At 38.4% G+C, this 17,270-nt stretch overlaps 1 protein-coding gene across 2 annotated transcripts in view; it reads left to right on the top strand.

Moving 5' to 3' along the window:
• Positions 1–4,050: 4,050 nt before the first annotated feature.
• Positions 4,051–17,270, top strand: part of RAD21L1 (RAD21 cohesin complex component like 1) — a 29,266-nt gene continuing 16,046 nt past the window's right edge. For both annotated transcript variants that reach the window (XM_070421465.1, XM_070421464.1), the window contains exons 1-10: positions 4,051–4,194; positions 6,034–6,163; positions 7,923–8,016; positions 9,728–9,834; positions 11,738–11,908; positions 12,806–12,901; positions 13,863–13,973; positions 15,601–15,827; positions 16,064–16,163; positions 16,977–17,101. In XM_070421465.1, the coding sequence (XP_070277566.1) occupies positions 4,051–4,194; positions 6,034–6,163; positions 7,923–8,016; positions 9,728–9,834; positions 11,738–11,908; positions 12,806–12,901; positions 13,863–13,973; positions 15,601–15,827; positions 16,064–16,163; positions 16,977–17,101 (1,305 nt within the window). The remainder of the gene's footprint in view (positions 4,195–6,033; positions 6,164–7,922; positions 8,017–9,727; positions 9,835–11,737; positions 11,909–12,805; positions 12,902–13,862; positions 13,974–15,600; positions 15,828–16,063; positions 16,164–16,976; positions 17,102–17,270) is intronic.

Genomic DNA, 17,270 nt, shown 5'->3' with positions numbered 1-17,270 from the left:
GCGCCCACACGTGGTATTTTGTGGAAGAACCACACTCAAGGGGCCGCAGTTTGCCAACTACTGGTCTAGTATGATTTTTCTTACATTCTAGCAATTGACTTTGGCTGTTGAAAACTGATATTCCAGCCCTGACTGGTTTGGCTCAGTGGATAGAGTGTCGGCCTGCGGACTAAAGGGTCCTGGGTTCGATTCCGGTCAAGGGCATGTACCTTGGTTGCAGGCACAAACATCCCCAGTGGGGGATGTGCAGGAGGCAGCTGGTCGATGTTTCTCTCTCATCGATGTTTCTAACTCTCTGTCCCTCTCCCTTCCTCTCTGTAGAGAATCAATAAAATATATTTTTTTAAAAAAAGAAAACTGATATTCCAGGCAAAAAATGTTTTCTGTCCCCAAAGGGTGGGTAAATGTGAATGATTTTTTAATTAAAAAAATATATTTTTATTGATTTTAGAGAGGAAGAGAGAGAGAGAAACATCAGTGATGAAAGAGAATCATTGATTGATCAGCTGCCTCCTGCACGCCCCCAACTGGGGATCGAGCCCGAAACCCGGGCATGTGCCCTTGACCGGAATCGAACCTGAGATCCTTCAGTCCACAGGGCCATGCTCTATCCACTGAGCCAAACAGGTTAGGACTGGATGATCTTTTTAATAACAACAGTAATAATAGTTAACATTTATAGAGCATTTATCATTGCTAGGCTCCTTACAGGCTTCATCTCATTTATCTCTTACAATACCTATGGCACAGATACTTTTATTGTTATCATTTCCATTTCTCAGATGAGAAAAACTGATGTTCAAGGGTTTAAATACCGTAACTTCTTCAGGGGTGGAAGAGATGCGACACCATCCTAGCGATGCTCAGAGACCAGAGAGAGGGGTCAGGCATTACTACCTTTCACAATTGTTCTGTAGGGCCCTGTCATCCCCCTGCATCGGTAAGGTTTAAGGTCAGAGAGTGCCTAGAGTGCAAGGACATAGCTGGTGCTTGGAGAGGAGTGCCTGGCCCCCGCCCAGCCCCGGCCACTCTGCCCACTCGCCCCGCCCATCTTCTGCCACTCCGCCCACTCGCCCACTCGCCCCGCCCATCTTGGGCCACTTTGCCCACTAGCCCCGCCCATCTCCTGCCACTCTGCCCATTAGCCCCGCCCATCTTCTGCCACTCCGCCCACTCGCCCCGCCCAGCCCCTGCCACTCCGCCCACTCGCCCGGCCCCTCTGAGAGCGAAGCGCCTCAGACTTGGCGCACTGACCCTGCATTCCCTGCTAGGGCGCACCTGTCCCGAGATTCGCGCTGAAAGTAGGGCTCAGCCTGAGGGACCCCGCGGGACCTGGGGGCTGAAGGCGGCTGAGCGGTGGGGCCGCGGCCGCACGCCTCCCCGCACGCGCCGCCGGGCTCCTCACGGGCACCAGCCGCGAGGTCCCCGCCTGAGGGAGAAACTTCTGGGGCTGGAGGCGCGGCCCCGTTCTGAGCCCCTCCTCGGGGCCGGGGCGCTGGCGGCCGCCCCTCTGGCCTCAGCTCCCCGCCAGGAGCACCGGCCTTGGCCTTGAACCCTGAGGCGTGCCCGGTGGGAGGAGCTTTGGCGTCCCGGCGCCAGGCGCTCGCCGTCTCCTCACAGCCCCGGACGCCCCCGCCCAGACCCTGCCTGCTCCCCGCCCCGCCCCGCCTGCTCCGAAGAAGCTCGCCCTCCTCGGCTCTCCCCCGAGCGCGCGCCCCTCCCTCCCGGGCCCCTCTAGGGCCGCCGCCCCGGCTCCCCGGCTCCCCGGCCCCTGCGCCCGGTTGGCGTCCCCTCCCCCGTCACCCGCAGCACCTGTGGGGTCTGGGGTTTGCTCTGCGAGAGGCACGTGCTGAGGAAGTCAGTGCCTCGGGAACGTCAAACCACAGGCTGGCTCCTTTTCTTCCTCACGTGCATGGGTAACCACACGCCTGGGGCAGTTTAAAAGGACCAACTGGAGTTTATTCCAAGATACCAAACAATGGTGGTTCACAATCTAATAGAGCTCTGTCATTCGTTTATTATTTTGTATTTTAAATAAGGGTTTCTTCTTTACGAAATTATACTAATTTCTGAAGGAAAGAAGCGAGGAGCCGGCGCGGACACGGCCACAGACCTTGACCTCCAGCCGCCCGCGGGCGGGCGGCGGGACGGGCGGAGGAGGGAGCGGCGCCGCGGAGGGAGGGGCGCGGCGGGCGGAGGAGGGAGGAGCATCGAGGAGGGAGGGGCGCGGCGGGCGGAGGAGGGAGGGGCGCGGCGGGCGGAGGAGGGAGCGCGGCGGGCAGGCAGCGCGGCTCAGGGGGATTTGGTTCTCTGGGCGGACACGGGCCTTGGTCACAGTCCCGCTGATTTTAACGCTGTGGCTGATTTGGTTTTGGTATTTATTTTGGCTCAACTTGCTCCGAACTTTAGAAAGGAAACCCAAAAAAAAGAGAACAGCTTTTATGGTGGCCGCTTAAAATGATTTATAAAGGCTGTCCCAAAATTCACGCAAGAAGTAATTTTGATAGAAAACACAGGTTTATAATTAAAAATTGTAAATTTTTTTAAAAATTTATTTTATTGATTTTTTTTACAGAGAGGAAGGGAGAGGGATAGAGAGCTAGAAACATCGATGAGAGAGATCCATCAGCTGCCTTGTGCAAACCCCCTACTGGGCACATGCCCTTGGCCGGAATCGAACCTGGGACCCTTCAGTCCGCAGGCCAACGCTCTATCCACTGAGCCAAACCGGCTAGGGCAAAAAAATTGTAAATTTTGTATTGATTCATAAAGTATACAGGGTAGGGATATGTATGGAATAGCACATCGGGTAAATGGCCTCCAACGGCTTTGCTGGCACATATGCAAAGCCGTGGTCTTCATTGGTCTTCATTGTCCCTGCTCCTGGACCATCATTGGTACTTGGTAATGCTTATCAAATTGAAGGGATTGAAATCAAAGGGCAACAGATATTAGAATCTGATTCAATAAACCAAGTAAAATTAGGCTTTTTTGTTGTTGTTGTTAATGCTCACGCAAAATTCAAATCTTGCGTGAATTTTGGGACACCCTTTATGTGAGCGACCCGCCGATTCTCCCTCTCGACGTCAGCCAAGCACTAGGACTCCCCTTTGCTCCATGGCGAGCCTAGCAGGTTCTTGAGAAGAGCGCGTTGGGTAGAAATATGCTTAACTTCTCTGTTGTCAGTGGTTTACTTTTGCCACTCTCATCTCAGAACATTTGAAGTTGATTCCTGTTTCCTTTCTCGCCTTTTTTCCCCCTATAGTTTCTTGTTTTCTTATTTTTTTCCACTTTACGGTCCTTTGGAGTTTTATTATTTCAACTTCAAAAATTACTACATTGTTGCCCCAACCGGTTAGTACCTTGGTTGTGGGCACATCCCCAGTAGGAGGTGTTCAGGAGGCAGCTGATGGATGTTTCTCTCACCCATGTTTCTCTCTATCCCTCTCCCTTCCTCTCTGTAAAAAATCAATAAAATATATTTTAAAAATTAATATATTGTTGAGTAAACCAGAGCATCTTGAAAAGAACAAAGAAATCCGACTCCCGGATATAAAGCAATAATCCCACACGTCTCAAATTCCTGTGCCTTAGAAAAGAGGTGGCCTGTGTTCTCTTTTCCTAGCTCGGCCCACCTTTTCCAATTCATTGTTTTTTCCCCCTGTTCCCATATCTTTTTTTTTTTTCTTCAGGCTCCCTCCTCTACTTATTTGACCATATGAATAAGAGAACCTTTTATAGGATAAAATAACTAAAATGCAAACAGGGATCAGTGGTCAGGATACCTTTAAACCAGGGGTGATTCACAATCTAATAGAGCCCTGTCATTCGTTTATTATTTTGTATTTTAAATAAGGGTTTCTTCTTTTCGAAAAAATAATTTGAATTGAATAACACATCGAACTAGAAGGTAATCTGAGCGTTATTTTATAGAACGAAGGAAAAGTGTTTTTGCTTGCTGTCAGTACTGAAAAGCTTTTGTAATCAAATTTTAAATAGCTTTTAATGTTCTCTCTTGTTCACTAAACGCAACTAAGGAACACAGGCAGCATGTTCTACACACATGTGCTTATGAGTAAGCGGGGGCCTTTGGCCAAAATCTGGCTTGCCGCTCACTGGGAGAAGAAACTCACAAAGGCCCATGTATCTGAATGTAATCTAGAGATAATCATTGAGAAAATTATTTCACCTAAGGTATGTTATTGTTTAAATATAGCATGTACTTGCCATGACTTACAGAGAGGAAAGGAATTAAAATACATTATATCATGGAACATATTTCCCGGGATGTTTTATTTCTCAAATGGTCTCTCTTTTAGTTCCTATAGCACAGCAGTTCTCAACCTGTGGGTTGCGACCCCTTTGGGGGTCAAACGACCCTTTCCCAGGGGTCGCCTAAGACCATCGGGAAAACACATATATAATTACATATTGTTTTTGTGTTTAATCACTATGCTTTAATTATGTTCAATTTGTAACAATGAAAATACATCCTGCATATCAGATATTTATATTACGATTCATAACAGTAGCAAAATTACAGTTATGAAGTAGCAACGAAAATAATTTTATGGTTGGGGGTCACCACAACATGTGGAACTGTATTAAAGGGTCACAGCATTAGGAAGGTTGAGAACCACTGCTATAACATTTATCATCTATTCATATAGATGATAAATATATCATACATATATCATATATGATATGTATATATATATATATATTTTTTTTTTAGAAGCCTGGTGCACGAATTCATGCATGGGTGGGGTCCCTCAGCCTAGCCAGTGATAGAGGCCTATCAAGGGGCCAGCCAGCCGGGGGGAGGGACCATGGGAGGCTGGCTTGCTGGCCCCCCTAATCAGGGCCTGGGGGTACGGGCTGTGGGAGGTTGGCTGTTGGAGTGCACTGACCACCAGGGGGCAGCTCCTGCACTGAGCGTCTTCCCCTGGTTGTCAGTGCACATCATGACGACTGGTCAATGGGTCATTCTGTTCATTCGGTCGTAACCGTTGCTTGAGCTTTTATATATATGGATGAACTGTGTTAATGTTTATCATAAATAGATTGGACTCTGAAGGATAACGGCCATGTCTTATACATATTTTGCAATCGTTTCTCATCCTCTATCAGATTACTATGTACATAGTAGTATCAAATAAGTATTCCTTTTAAAAAAATGAGTGAATAAATAAGGAGAGTAGAAAAAAAGGATTGAATATAAATGAAAATATCTATGAAGACACTTCATAAACAATAAAGTATTATGTTCATTATAAAAACCATAACAAGCTATTAGAATTTACACTAAGATAGTATTTTAATATTTTATAGGTTAAGTTTTCTGCTTGAGAAGACAAATTATAATTTTTAAAAAACCCAACCATGTATAAAGCAGTGGATTAGGCTTTATGTTCATTAGTTTTTTAAATCTTCATAACAATCCTATGCAATGCACTTCTTTTTGCTTCAGTGAAGTGTGGTAGTTAAGAGTGTGGACTTTTGAGTTGGTCAAATTTAAATTTAATTCCTGTTTCATCACTTAATAGTTGTGTTACTTTGGGCATACTACTTAACGTCTCTGAGTCTCAATTTTTTCTTCTGTAAAAAGAGGTTGTTGTCTAAATTAAATTAATGAATGAATCAAAAGCTCTCAGGACAATGCCTGGCACAGAAGAAGTATATAATAAATTGTAGCTATTGTTGATAAATTGAAGTTCAGGAAGGTTAAATGACTCAGCGTTAGCAGTTGAGCCAAGGCTTGAACCCAAATCTGCCTGACTGCAGACTTTGTATTCTTCCCATGAAGCCCATAATAGCATACTTCACTTAAATGCCACATTAGATTATCTTCATAGAAGAAAAAAAATGTTAACTATTTTACTAGGTGAGGTAGAAGTTAAGCAATTCACTTTAAATAAGAATACAAAATGTCTGATTTTAAAGAAAAGAAATTCTTATGATTTCATAATTGTCAAAGAACAGAGTTTGTGAATCTAATTTTTAATATTCTAATACTTTAAAAATTCTTGAAAGGTGAAAATTGCACTTCGGACTTCAGGACATCTTCTCTTGGGAGTTGTTCGGATCTATAATAGGAAGGCAAAATATCTTTTGGCAGACTGCAGCGAAGCATTGCTTAAAATGAAGATGACATTTCGCCCAGGTATATGTCTTGGTTCCCTTTTGCATTTTTATTTCAGGTGGGCTCTTTTAATTGGCGGAACTCCATAAATCCAGGTTGAGTATAGTGAAAGTAATCTTTCTTTTGACTGAACTAAGTGTCCATGGTTAAGGACAAGTTATATTCTTTCCTTCATTCTTTTCCTGTGTTTATAGAAAAGGTTATGCTTTCAAAAACGTGTAATGTTTCTGCATGTTTATGTAAGAAATATACACAAAGCTACCACACTTGTGCAACACACTCTGATATTCAGTTTTAAATGTGTTACTTTGTTTGCCATATCTGTTTTTGCCTTTTGAGATAAATTAGAAATAGTATAATTGACAAAACCTAGATATCAATAATTGTCATTGTTTTCAGAATTCTCAAGACTCCTTAAATAGCATGCTATTAATAAAATATTTTTTAAATCTCTAGCTATCCTGCCGAAACCGGTTTGGCTCAGTGGATAGAGCGTTGGCCTGCGGACTGAAAGGTCCCAGGTTCGATTCCGGTCAAGGGCATGTACCTGGGTTGCAGGCACATCCCCAGTGGGAGATGTGCAGGAGGCAGCTGGTCGATGTTTCTCTCTCATCGATGTTTCTAACTCTCTATCTCTCTCCCTTCCTCTCTGTAAAAAATCAATAAAATATATTTTAAAAAAAAAATCTCTAGCTATCCCAAAGTGCTAGAGATTTACATGTAATATAAATATAATACCTTTAAATTTAATTTTAAGAAATCATTTTCCATCTTGTATTATGGTTATTTAGTTACAGGCTTTGCCTCTCACACTGGTCTGTAAGCTTCTTGAAGGCAATATTTTTGTCATTTATTTTCTGAATTTCTAATAGTATTTTTCTCAGTTCCTTGTATATACTATTCCTTCAATGAATATTTGTTGAATCAGGATTGACAGGATTTTTTCTTTATTTAAAATATTTGTATAATCTCTATGTAGATTTAAAATTATATTGAATATGGTTCATTTGTTCATTATTTCATTTATTCCACAAATGTTCATTGCCCCATACTTTATGTGAAACACTATGCTAGGCTCTGGGATACAAGGACAAACAAGACAAATAGGTCCCTTTTGGTGTGGTGAGGAAATCAGATAATGAAGCAGTTTTTTAAATTATTACAATAATGATAGATTGTGATTATGCTGTGAAGGAATATAAAAAGATTACTGCAACAGAAAATAACAGCACATCTTATTTTAGTTAGGTTAGTCAGGAAAAAACTTTCCGAGAGAATAGCATTTAAGCTCAAACTTGAAGAATGAGAAATACCCAGTCATCTAAAAAGTCCCTGAGGGAATAGCATTCTGGGTAGAGGGAACTGTACGAGCAAAGGTCTTGAGGTGAAAAAGTGCTTAACTTGTTCAGGAAACAAAAAGACCAGTATGGTTGGAGTATAGTCAGTGAGGGAAAGAGTGTCGTTAGATGATGCTGATAGGTTTGTAGGGCTGCAGAGGCCCTGATTAGAAATTGGGATTTTATTTAAATGCACTGGGAAAGTCACTGAATCATTTTAAACATGGGAGTGATCTGATCTGATTTTGTATTTAAAATATCACTCTGGCTGCCTTGCAGAGAATGGACTGGAGAGAGGCAGGAGTGGATACAAGGGAACCAGTTAGGAGACTAAGCAGTAGTCCAGTGAGAGAAAGTCTTATTTAAATAAAAAAGATTCAGTTGGGAGTTTCTATTTTGCATAGCATGGTGACTTATTGAATGTGGTTTTTTATTCTTTTCAGGACTAGTTGACCTTCCGAAGGAGAATTTTGAAGCATCTTACAGTGCTATCACACTGCCAGAAGAATTTCATGACTTTGAAATCCAGAATGTGAAGTAAGTTATTTTATTTTCCTTCAATTTGACTTTCTTGATATTTTATTGTTTTCATCTTCAGATATCATGAATGCAAATGGTAGTTAACTGAAGTAAACACATAGACAAAGACTTAAATTTAGTGTGAAATTTCAAAGAACACCAAAAAAATATCATTATATTTGCTAAATTTGCAATATGAATAGTATATTCATCCATTCATTCAGTAAATAATTATTGAGTGCCTTCTATATGCCAGACACTGTTCTAGGCACAGAGGAGATAGCAATGAGTAAAACACAGTTCCTGGCAGCATGAATCTTACATTTTAGTTGGAGTAGACAGACAATAAACAAATAAACAAGTAAATATACATTATGAGATGATCATCATTATGAAGAGAAATAGAAAATAAAATACTGGTGAGTAACAGAATGGTCAGGCCAGACTTTTCTAATAAGGTCAGAACAGAAACCTGAAGGAGGTAAAGGAACAAATCATTCAATAATGCGAGGAAGAATATTTCAGGTAGAGCAAGCGGAAAGAAAGGTGCTAAGGCAGAGTGCACTGGGCATTTTCAAGGAACAGCAAGGAGGCAGGTGAGACTGGAGTGGAGTGAATGAGGGTCTGAGTGGTAAGAAATGAGGTCAGAGAGGTAGCCAGGAAGGCAGATGTGGGGCTACAATAAGGACTTTTATTTTACTTGGGGAGCACAGGAGGGTTTAACTAGGAGAGTGATTGCACTTGACTGGATTTCAAGTGCTCTCTTTGGCCACTCACTATAGGGGAAAAGGGAGGAAGCAGAGAGCCTGTGAGAGATTATTGCAGTAAGAAGTCCAGGTGAGAGATGACAGGGTATGTCATTAGTTCTCAGTCTTCATTTATATTGAGGCATAACAGTCAAATTATGAATATACTTTGAAGTCAGAGCCAACTGAATTTGCTGATTGGATATGGCTTTAAGAGAAAGAGACGTGAAGGATGACTCTATGGTTTTTGGCATGAGAATGGAGTTACCACTTAATGATATTAGGATAACTACAGAATGGCAGGTTTAAGAGGGACAGGGTGAAAGAAGTAAATTAGGTTTTGGACATAAGTTTTAAGGTGACTGTTATACATCCAAGGGGAGTAGGAGGGTAGTTGAATATCTGGGTCTGAGATTCAGGAAATGTGAAGAGGTCTGGATGGGATGTATAAATTTGGGAGTTGTGAATATTTAGATGAACTTCCACCATGAGTCATCGGAGATCCCCAAGGGAGTAAGTATAGATTTTAAAGGGAGAGAGAGAATAAGGGAGAGAATGAGATCAAGATCTTCAGACTGACTGTTGGGTCATTCCTAATAGTTAATAGTCTGGGAGATGAGGAAGGATAATAAAGGAGATGGAAAAGAAGCAGCCAATGGGATAGAAAGAAAATCAAGAGAGAGTGGTATTCCAGAGGCCAAGAGTAGAAAGTGTTTCATAAGGAGGGAAGTTAATTTCTATTTCAGATGCTATTGGTTGGGGTAAGTAAGATAGGACTGAGAGTTGACCATTGGACTTTGCAACCTGGAGGTCATAGGCATGTATAAGAAACTAGTGTTTATAAATAATACTATTGAGAAAATTAAAATCTTTATTTTATAATAAAATCTGTTTTTTTGTTTTAGGGATGTTTTTGTTGTTTTGCAATATACTATAAAACATGTTCTGTTCACATGTTTTCCTCAATTTTATATTCTCCACAGTGCTATTGGTGTTTTAGAAAAATTTACTCAGAACCAAAGCAGACCAGAAGAAATCACACTTAGAGAAGATTATCACAATGTTCTACTTTTCCAAGCTGGGAACTTTGGTGAGAATATTTGGGAAATCAAAATTACATCATAATCAATTATATAGAATGTCCCAAAAATGTATATAGACACTTTGAATAATTATAAAGGCAATGTTTATTAAAATACATTTCATTTTTAAAATTGAGCTATCAGTTGTTAAAGTGTGTATGCATTTGGGGGGGGACACCCTTTATTTGCGGTTTTGTATTAAAACTATGCCAATAGAAATAGTTATTTCTATGCCAGTAGAAATATCCTTAAAATGAATCTTTTGATGTATAAATTTAACCCCCAATAATATTGTCCTTGCCTTTTTCTAGTATATGTGGGAAGAACATGTTCTTAGTAGACCGACAAACCTGGATTCAAATATGGGCTTTCTCTGTGGACTTGCTGTGTGATACTGGACAAATTACCTAACTTCTCTGAGCCTTACTGCCCTATCCCTTACTGCTTTACTCCCCTAAATTGGGATACTTCTAGCAACATCACAGGGTTATTTTCCTTATACCCTCCTTTAACCCTTTCTACCAATTAGTGATATTTCTATTCTTCAAAAACTAATTTAAATCTAATGTCCTTCAAGAAATGTTTAATATTAATCCATCCTATTCTGAATACAATATAAGATTGAAGACAATGATTATTTCATTGATTGTATTTGTGTAATCTCGGTTCTTGTGATGCTCAGTGCTAGGAATATAGTGTCTTTTCATAAATGTTATCTTATTGACCAAGACTGATTTTTTTTGGGGGGGGGGGGAGGCTGTGGGGGGGAAGGGGCGGGGGAGTGTGCTATCAAGCTGTACCTGGAAAATGTGGATATACTTTTAGTTCTTTTTGAAAAGTCAGTCTTTTCTTTTGAGCAAATCTTTAGTCCAGCACAATAAAGGTTGCCTTTTTAAACTCTTACTTTCTGGAAGATGTGTGCCTATAGAAGAATTTTCAATCTGAGTGGTACTTCATGATTTTATTTACTGACTAGCACTAATATGGATTGTTATAGGGTGAACAGGAAAGACCAAACTCTGACACTCTGGGATTTCAGACTCCTGGACATAGAGATTTAAACCCAGGGAAGGGAGAGAATATGTGCTCTCAGTCAATTTGGAAGAAGGCTAGTTTGAAGCAGGGAGTTTATCTGGTGCTGAAAGTGTCTTAGGAGTTTTCTGTCGTAAACTTCCACTTGGAAAAATATTTTACCAGTCAGAATTCTAACACTGATACTACCCTACCACCAGCTCTGCTGGGTTCAGATCCTGGCTTTGTCATTTACTAGTATTAGAGTGTGACTGTGTGCACATTACAATACCTTCCTGTAGATGTGTTTCCTTGTTTGTACAATGAGGATTATGTTAGTAATAGTATCTTCCATTGCATAATGTAATGCACATAATAAGCACTCAGTTAATGTTAGTTAATTTTTCTCTTTTTACTGTTGTATCTCCAATCCCCTGCATATTGCCTAATACCTAGCCATTCAATAGGTACTTATTGAATGAATGTAGTAAGCCCATTCTTTTCATTCCTAAGAAGGCAAACATATTTCTTATTTTTCTAAACCCCCATTATGGATAAACAACACAAGCAAGTATCCTTGAAATAATACTTGGTCAAGCAGGACATGACCTACCTAAAGTAGAAGAATTATTAAACTGTACCAACTAAAAGCTCTCTCCTGATGTTTTGACTTTCTTTTTTCTTATTGTATTGGAAAAAGTGTTAGACTAGAAATCCAGTATCCACTAATCAGCTTAGTGACTTTAGTTTAATAATTAACTAAGTGTTTTTAGCTTTCATTTTTCCTTACCTGTAAAATGAGGGGAAGGGGCTATAGAAGATGATATATGCATTTCCTTCTAACCCTAAAATTCTGTGTTTTTCTGATTAACTCAGTATTCATGATATGTATTTATTTAGGGGCGGAAGCTGAAATCCTCAGAAGCCATAGCTTCTTTGATGACAACATCTTGCTGAATTCCAATGGTCCTTTAGTTGAACATAGTTCTGGAAGCCTCAATGCAGAAAAATCTCTGCTCTATGACAGTGGAGATGGATTTGGTGATGAAGGGGCTGCAGGAGAAATGATTGGTATGCTGTCTGGTTCTATAGAAATTGGACATTTATTTCTATGAAATTACTAATGTACTAGTAGATTTATTAGATCAAACTAACATTTTAGATATGCTTAATATATGTCCACACATTTTTCACACAAGTTTTCAAAGTTTGTAATATATTTAAACATTTAGGCTAGGTCTAAGTAAATAACCATCTGTTTAAACATATTTTCTATATAGATTGTGAAATACTGCTTGCTTTAATTTTTTAAATTTTCTAATTTTTAGAAGGGAAAGAATGAGCTTAGTATAGTCCTCACAAAATATACTAGGTCATATACCAAAAAACATTGTTTTCTTTAACAAAAATTGTGGGAGGGCTATTCTATGTCCAGCATTTTATGTCATTTTTTATTTTTATATTATATGAAAGTGTAGGGTAGACAAAAACTAGGAAATCCAAATGCACATATTTTAAAGATATTGACTGTTATACATCAAATATTTTTTTAATTCTTTGGCCTACATTAAAAGGCTGGTTATGGCAAATTTCTGGAATTTTGAAAATATGAAAAAATAGTGGCTCTACCTTAGATCTCTACCAAAGGAGTTTGAACACTTTTATTTCTTGATCTGAAACTAAACATGGCTTTGTAACAAGGCTACTATCTTAGTATTAGTATAGTATTTCCTGAAATCAAACATCTAAAAATATATTTTAAATAAAGGAAAGAAAATTAAGTATATAAAATTCTATGTCATCCTGCATGAAATGTGATAATCTATGTATCCAATCAAATCTAATTAAGTAGGATTAATTTGTTTTTGTATCCTTTCACAATGCTTTGCATATAATGCCAATCAACGTTTAGTGAACAAATGATAGATTCAACTCTGTATAACAAAAGTATTTATTGTATTTTTCAAGACAACCTATTACAAGATGATGAAAATATCCTGTTAGAAGACATGCATTTGAACAAAGAAGTTTCCATGCCTCCTGAGCCTCCCAATACTATAGTGGGTATGTTGAAATTTTCTTTGTGTAGAAAGTGAACAGTGGCTAATATTCAAATTAAGCTTTAGAACTTCTGGGTTTAAGTAGCAGTATAGTATATTGGAAGATAATAAAAAATGTCCTGCAAACTCTTAGTATGACTCAATATAATGCAGATTAAGATACTGGGTTCTGAGAAAGGTACAATAGTAGTTATTTATCAAGGACTGGGTTAATTTGGTATGAGAGCACATTTAAATACTTTGCCAAAATACTGTGCTTTTGAATCATTAAAACAACATATGTTACATGGTAAAAAACATCGTTAATGTTTGACATTAATATGGTTATTAATTATATTAATGTCATATTAATATGGTTTGACAACCTATATACAATTTGAGAGAAATTACAAATGGGAGGATATTTTCTACTTGAAATTTATGTGAAGGCACCTCAAATGATTTGGGGTCTTTTCGTCTGCTTTTTTTTTTTTGAGCATTAAAAATATGATTGGCTTCACGTTCATGTGATATTGGTTTCTAACACAATAGTAGAAATTTAAAATGTTACAAGAGATAGACAATTAAATTTTAGTTATGTTTTCATGGGTCAACTATTAATTAAATTATTTAATAGATTATGAAAATTTTAGCAGACATATAATCACTTTTAAGTCAGTTATTTGTTATGGTTAGTACCACTGTTTTCACTTTCACTGAAACTATAGTCACAGTCACATCAAAGTCCAGCCTTAGATGTCACATGTGCAAAAGAGGGTGATCACACTTGACTCACCTAGACACTGTGGGTCCCAGACCATATAATAGCTGAGCCGCTTTGACTCTATTAAATACATGATTCTAACAATTCAGATGTGGCTCCAGATGGCAATATAAATATTCAATTAGTCTATCTTTCACTTTAATTTTCAAATAGTCCTCCAGCTATTATTTTTTATAATTCCTTTTACGGTGATGTTGATTAGTAGAACCAGATAATCCAGAGTGTACACATCTACTGGAAAATGAAAAAATGCATGAAACCACATTATCAAATGAAGAGGAAGGATTTACCCTTGTTCCGATTGATACTTCAGGTCAGTCATTCATGTTTTTATTTTTGACACCTACTATCTTATTCACTGTTAAATAGTTGAATAATCTATGAAATATTTTAGGAGGTTGGCAATCTAGTAATAACATTTGTAATACAAAGGGAAGAGTGTGAAGGAACTTTGAGATGACCCTTTCATTATATTCTGTTCTGATCAAACCATATTTCCAGTTTGGGAAACTGGAAAATTTTAAACTGAGTTCAATTCCCATAGTTATTGAGCCATTACTCTGTATTGGGCACAAATGAAGAAGACATAGTTATTGCTATTAAGGAAATTAAAATTATATATATGTGTGTATATATTTAATTTTAATATATATATTTAACACATAGACCCAGACAAAAGCATGGCGATAGCCAGAGGGAAGTGGGGTGGGGGAGGTGGAAGAGGGCAAAGTGGGGATAAATAAAGATGGAAAGATACTTTACTTGGCGATGGGTGCATGATGAAGTATACATGTGCTATTTTGTTGAGTTGTACACTTGAAACCTGTATTGCCAACCAATGCCACCCCAATAAACTCAATAAAAAAGGAAGCTTACAATCTCATCAGTAAATAAATAAACACATAAATGAACATCAAATAAGGCATAATAAAAGAACCAGAAGAGAGGTACTATCTTTTCTAACATTTAACCTCAAGCATGTTTTTAGGAATAACAATAAATATGAATCTAATATATAACTAAACCTTTTAAGAAGGCACTAGTTTTAAGTAGTACATTTGATATGGATTTCAGTTGATAAAATCAGACATGCCAGGAATAAAGCATTCAAGTTTTTCTTTACCAAATTCAATTCTGAGCTTCTACCCCATGGGACTGGCAAGAATTTCAGTCTGCTCCCTTATCTGCCCTAAGCCATGTGATATCAAAATTTGGGGGACATATGTGACCAGTGGAAGGGAACGCCTGGTTATCAACCACACTGTCTGTGGTGCCCACTGTCCCAGCCTGCATAGCTTCTGGAGTCATCACACAGCCAGCTCCTCTGGGATCTTATCCCAGGATTTCACTGAGGCACATCAGCAATCTGGTTTCTGTTCTTTCTGGCTCCATCTGATCCCAGATCTTCACATTCTTGGAAATCTCACCTTCCCTCCCCTTTTACATCTTTACTAAGGAAAAACTTAACTTTTGCTTCCTACCTGGTAAAATGTCCTATGGGAACGAAATCCCATGGGCTACCCACTTAGACTTTGTGTATGAATTTCAGTGGGAAAGGAAAAAATATGCTGGACAAATACAAGTCAATGTTTCAAGAGTTATTCTGTTATGTATATATTTTAAGGAACCTCAGAATTGAGTGACTTCCTCATCCATATAACCTCTGCTCTACATTTTCTCAGTTGTCCACCAAGTAGGTCAACAGAATTCTCCTCAGAGCCTTGGAGAAACACCTCAAAGTGTGTGAATTCTTGGCTGCTTGGACACTCTAGTTGTGCAAAAACTTTGTAAAGCATAATTTTCAGTAGAGAGAAGGGAATTTTCTTCTCTATGCATCTCTGTAGGTTGTATTGTGGTAGACATTTCTTAGATATGTGGTGCCTAGAATATTTTACAAAGCTGTACAATCAATCACATTTGTGCCTATTTCTTATATTTAGATATTGCTTGGAAAAGGAAAAACAAAAAGAGGAAATTGCTCATAGATCCAGTCAAGGAGATCAGCAGCAAAACTATGCATAAACAGCTTACTTTCTTCGCTGACACGCTCATGGTTTTGGAACTTGCACCTCCTACCCAAAGACTGATGATGTGGAAAACAAGGGGAGGAGTGGATACACTTCTGTCATCTGCTACCCAGGATTTGATTCATACTGAACTGAAAATGGTAATAGTTTTCCATCCTTTTACATGGGGGCAATGTTTACTTACAAATAAATAAACACATATTTACACTCATATAGTCAAGAACTTAAACTTGGAAAACAATACCTCTTTATTTTTAATTAATATGCTGGATGTGTGTGCATGAATTATAATTTTGACTTTTTAGCACATTTGCTTGTATTTATTGAATTGCTTTATTTGTACAAAATCTAGAAACAAAAATGTGTATTTTTACAGTTGTTTACAAAATGCTTTCTGTCTTCTGGCTTTAAACTTGGAAGGAAATTGATACAAAAGGAATCAATAAGTGAAGAAATGGGGGGCAGAAACGTAGTAGGTAAGACATCCTAATTCTGTTGATGTTGAGGGGAATGTAAAATTTCCTTTTATATTTCAAAATGAGGATGGGATCCATCTTTATATTCCAAACTATAAATGCTATCTCTAGAAGAATATTTGAATTTAAAAGAAATTGTTATGTAAGCATTGTATTTTTCAGCTTTATGGATTAATTTTTGTCCACAAAGCTATATAAAAAGATGAAGTTTATATACAGTGTGTACTACTCTTAATCTCACACTTTCCCACCACCTCCACCCCAAGACAGTATTCACAAACCTCCAACAAAGAAAAATTTTATATCTAGTAAGTTAATGTTTTACTTTAAAACAACATGAAAAAAGTCACCTAGTGATAATAGCATTTAAACAATACAGTTAACCTGAGACAGATATTTCCATACACCCAGAGGATACATGGAGTATTAATAATTGCTGATTATTATTGTGACTATTATAAAGGAATAATAAAGCCAACTTATGTGGTGAGTGAGCCCCTGCTTCCTGACCACCTTTTCTGAAATCATTAAAATCTGCTGAACGATATACTAAGTGGGCTTGAACGATCCCTGTTGTCTGTGAGTAAACATATGGGGGTAAGTGCTGAGGAGATAGTTGGTGCAGGATAGGGGGTGGAGGTGAAAAAGAGGCAGCTGTGGGGAAAGGGAAGATAAATCTGTGACAGAGAGAGTTTGAACACACTTTGTTTCAATGGATCACAGTGTCAGAAGTTTTCTTTTATAACAATCCTATTCGAATTTAAGTTGGAAAGATATTTTGGTAAAATCTTTTTTACTTCCTTAATAATTCAGAGACCTCCATGATGAAAGATCCAAATTCCCAGCAAGAGTTAAGCCAACCCAAAAGTTGGCAGGATGTGACTGATGAATCTCATTATAGCTCTCATGAGGATACTAATAAAAATATTAGCTCTGAGGTACGTTAACCAAAGAGAATCATAAAGATATTATTTTTCTGACAAGATATATTAAAGGAATGTTGAGACTCTAATTAGTTTCTTCTTACATTTATAGTTTATATTTTCATCTCATACTATCCTGTAATTTCTTCAGTAAGTAGCAGTACTACAGGATAAAACATGATTT

This window comes from Myotis yumanensis, unplaced genomic scaffold, assembly GCF_028538775.1.
Source record: "Myotis yumanensis isolate MYYU_CA2020_CCGP unplaced genomic scaffold, mMyoYum1.0.hap1 SCAF_7, whole genome shotgun sequence".
Lineage (NCBI taxonomy): Eukaryota > Metazoa > Chordata > Mammalia > Chiroptera > Vespertilionidae > Myotis > Myotis yumanensis.
The sequence above is the reverse complement of the archived record's forward strand: the minus strand, read 5'-3'. Positions and strand labels throughout refer to the sequence as shown.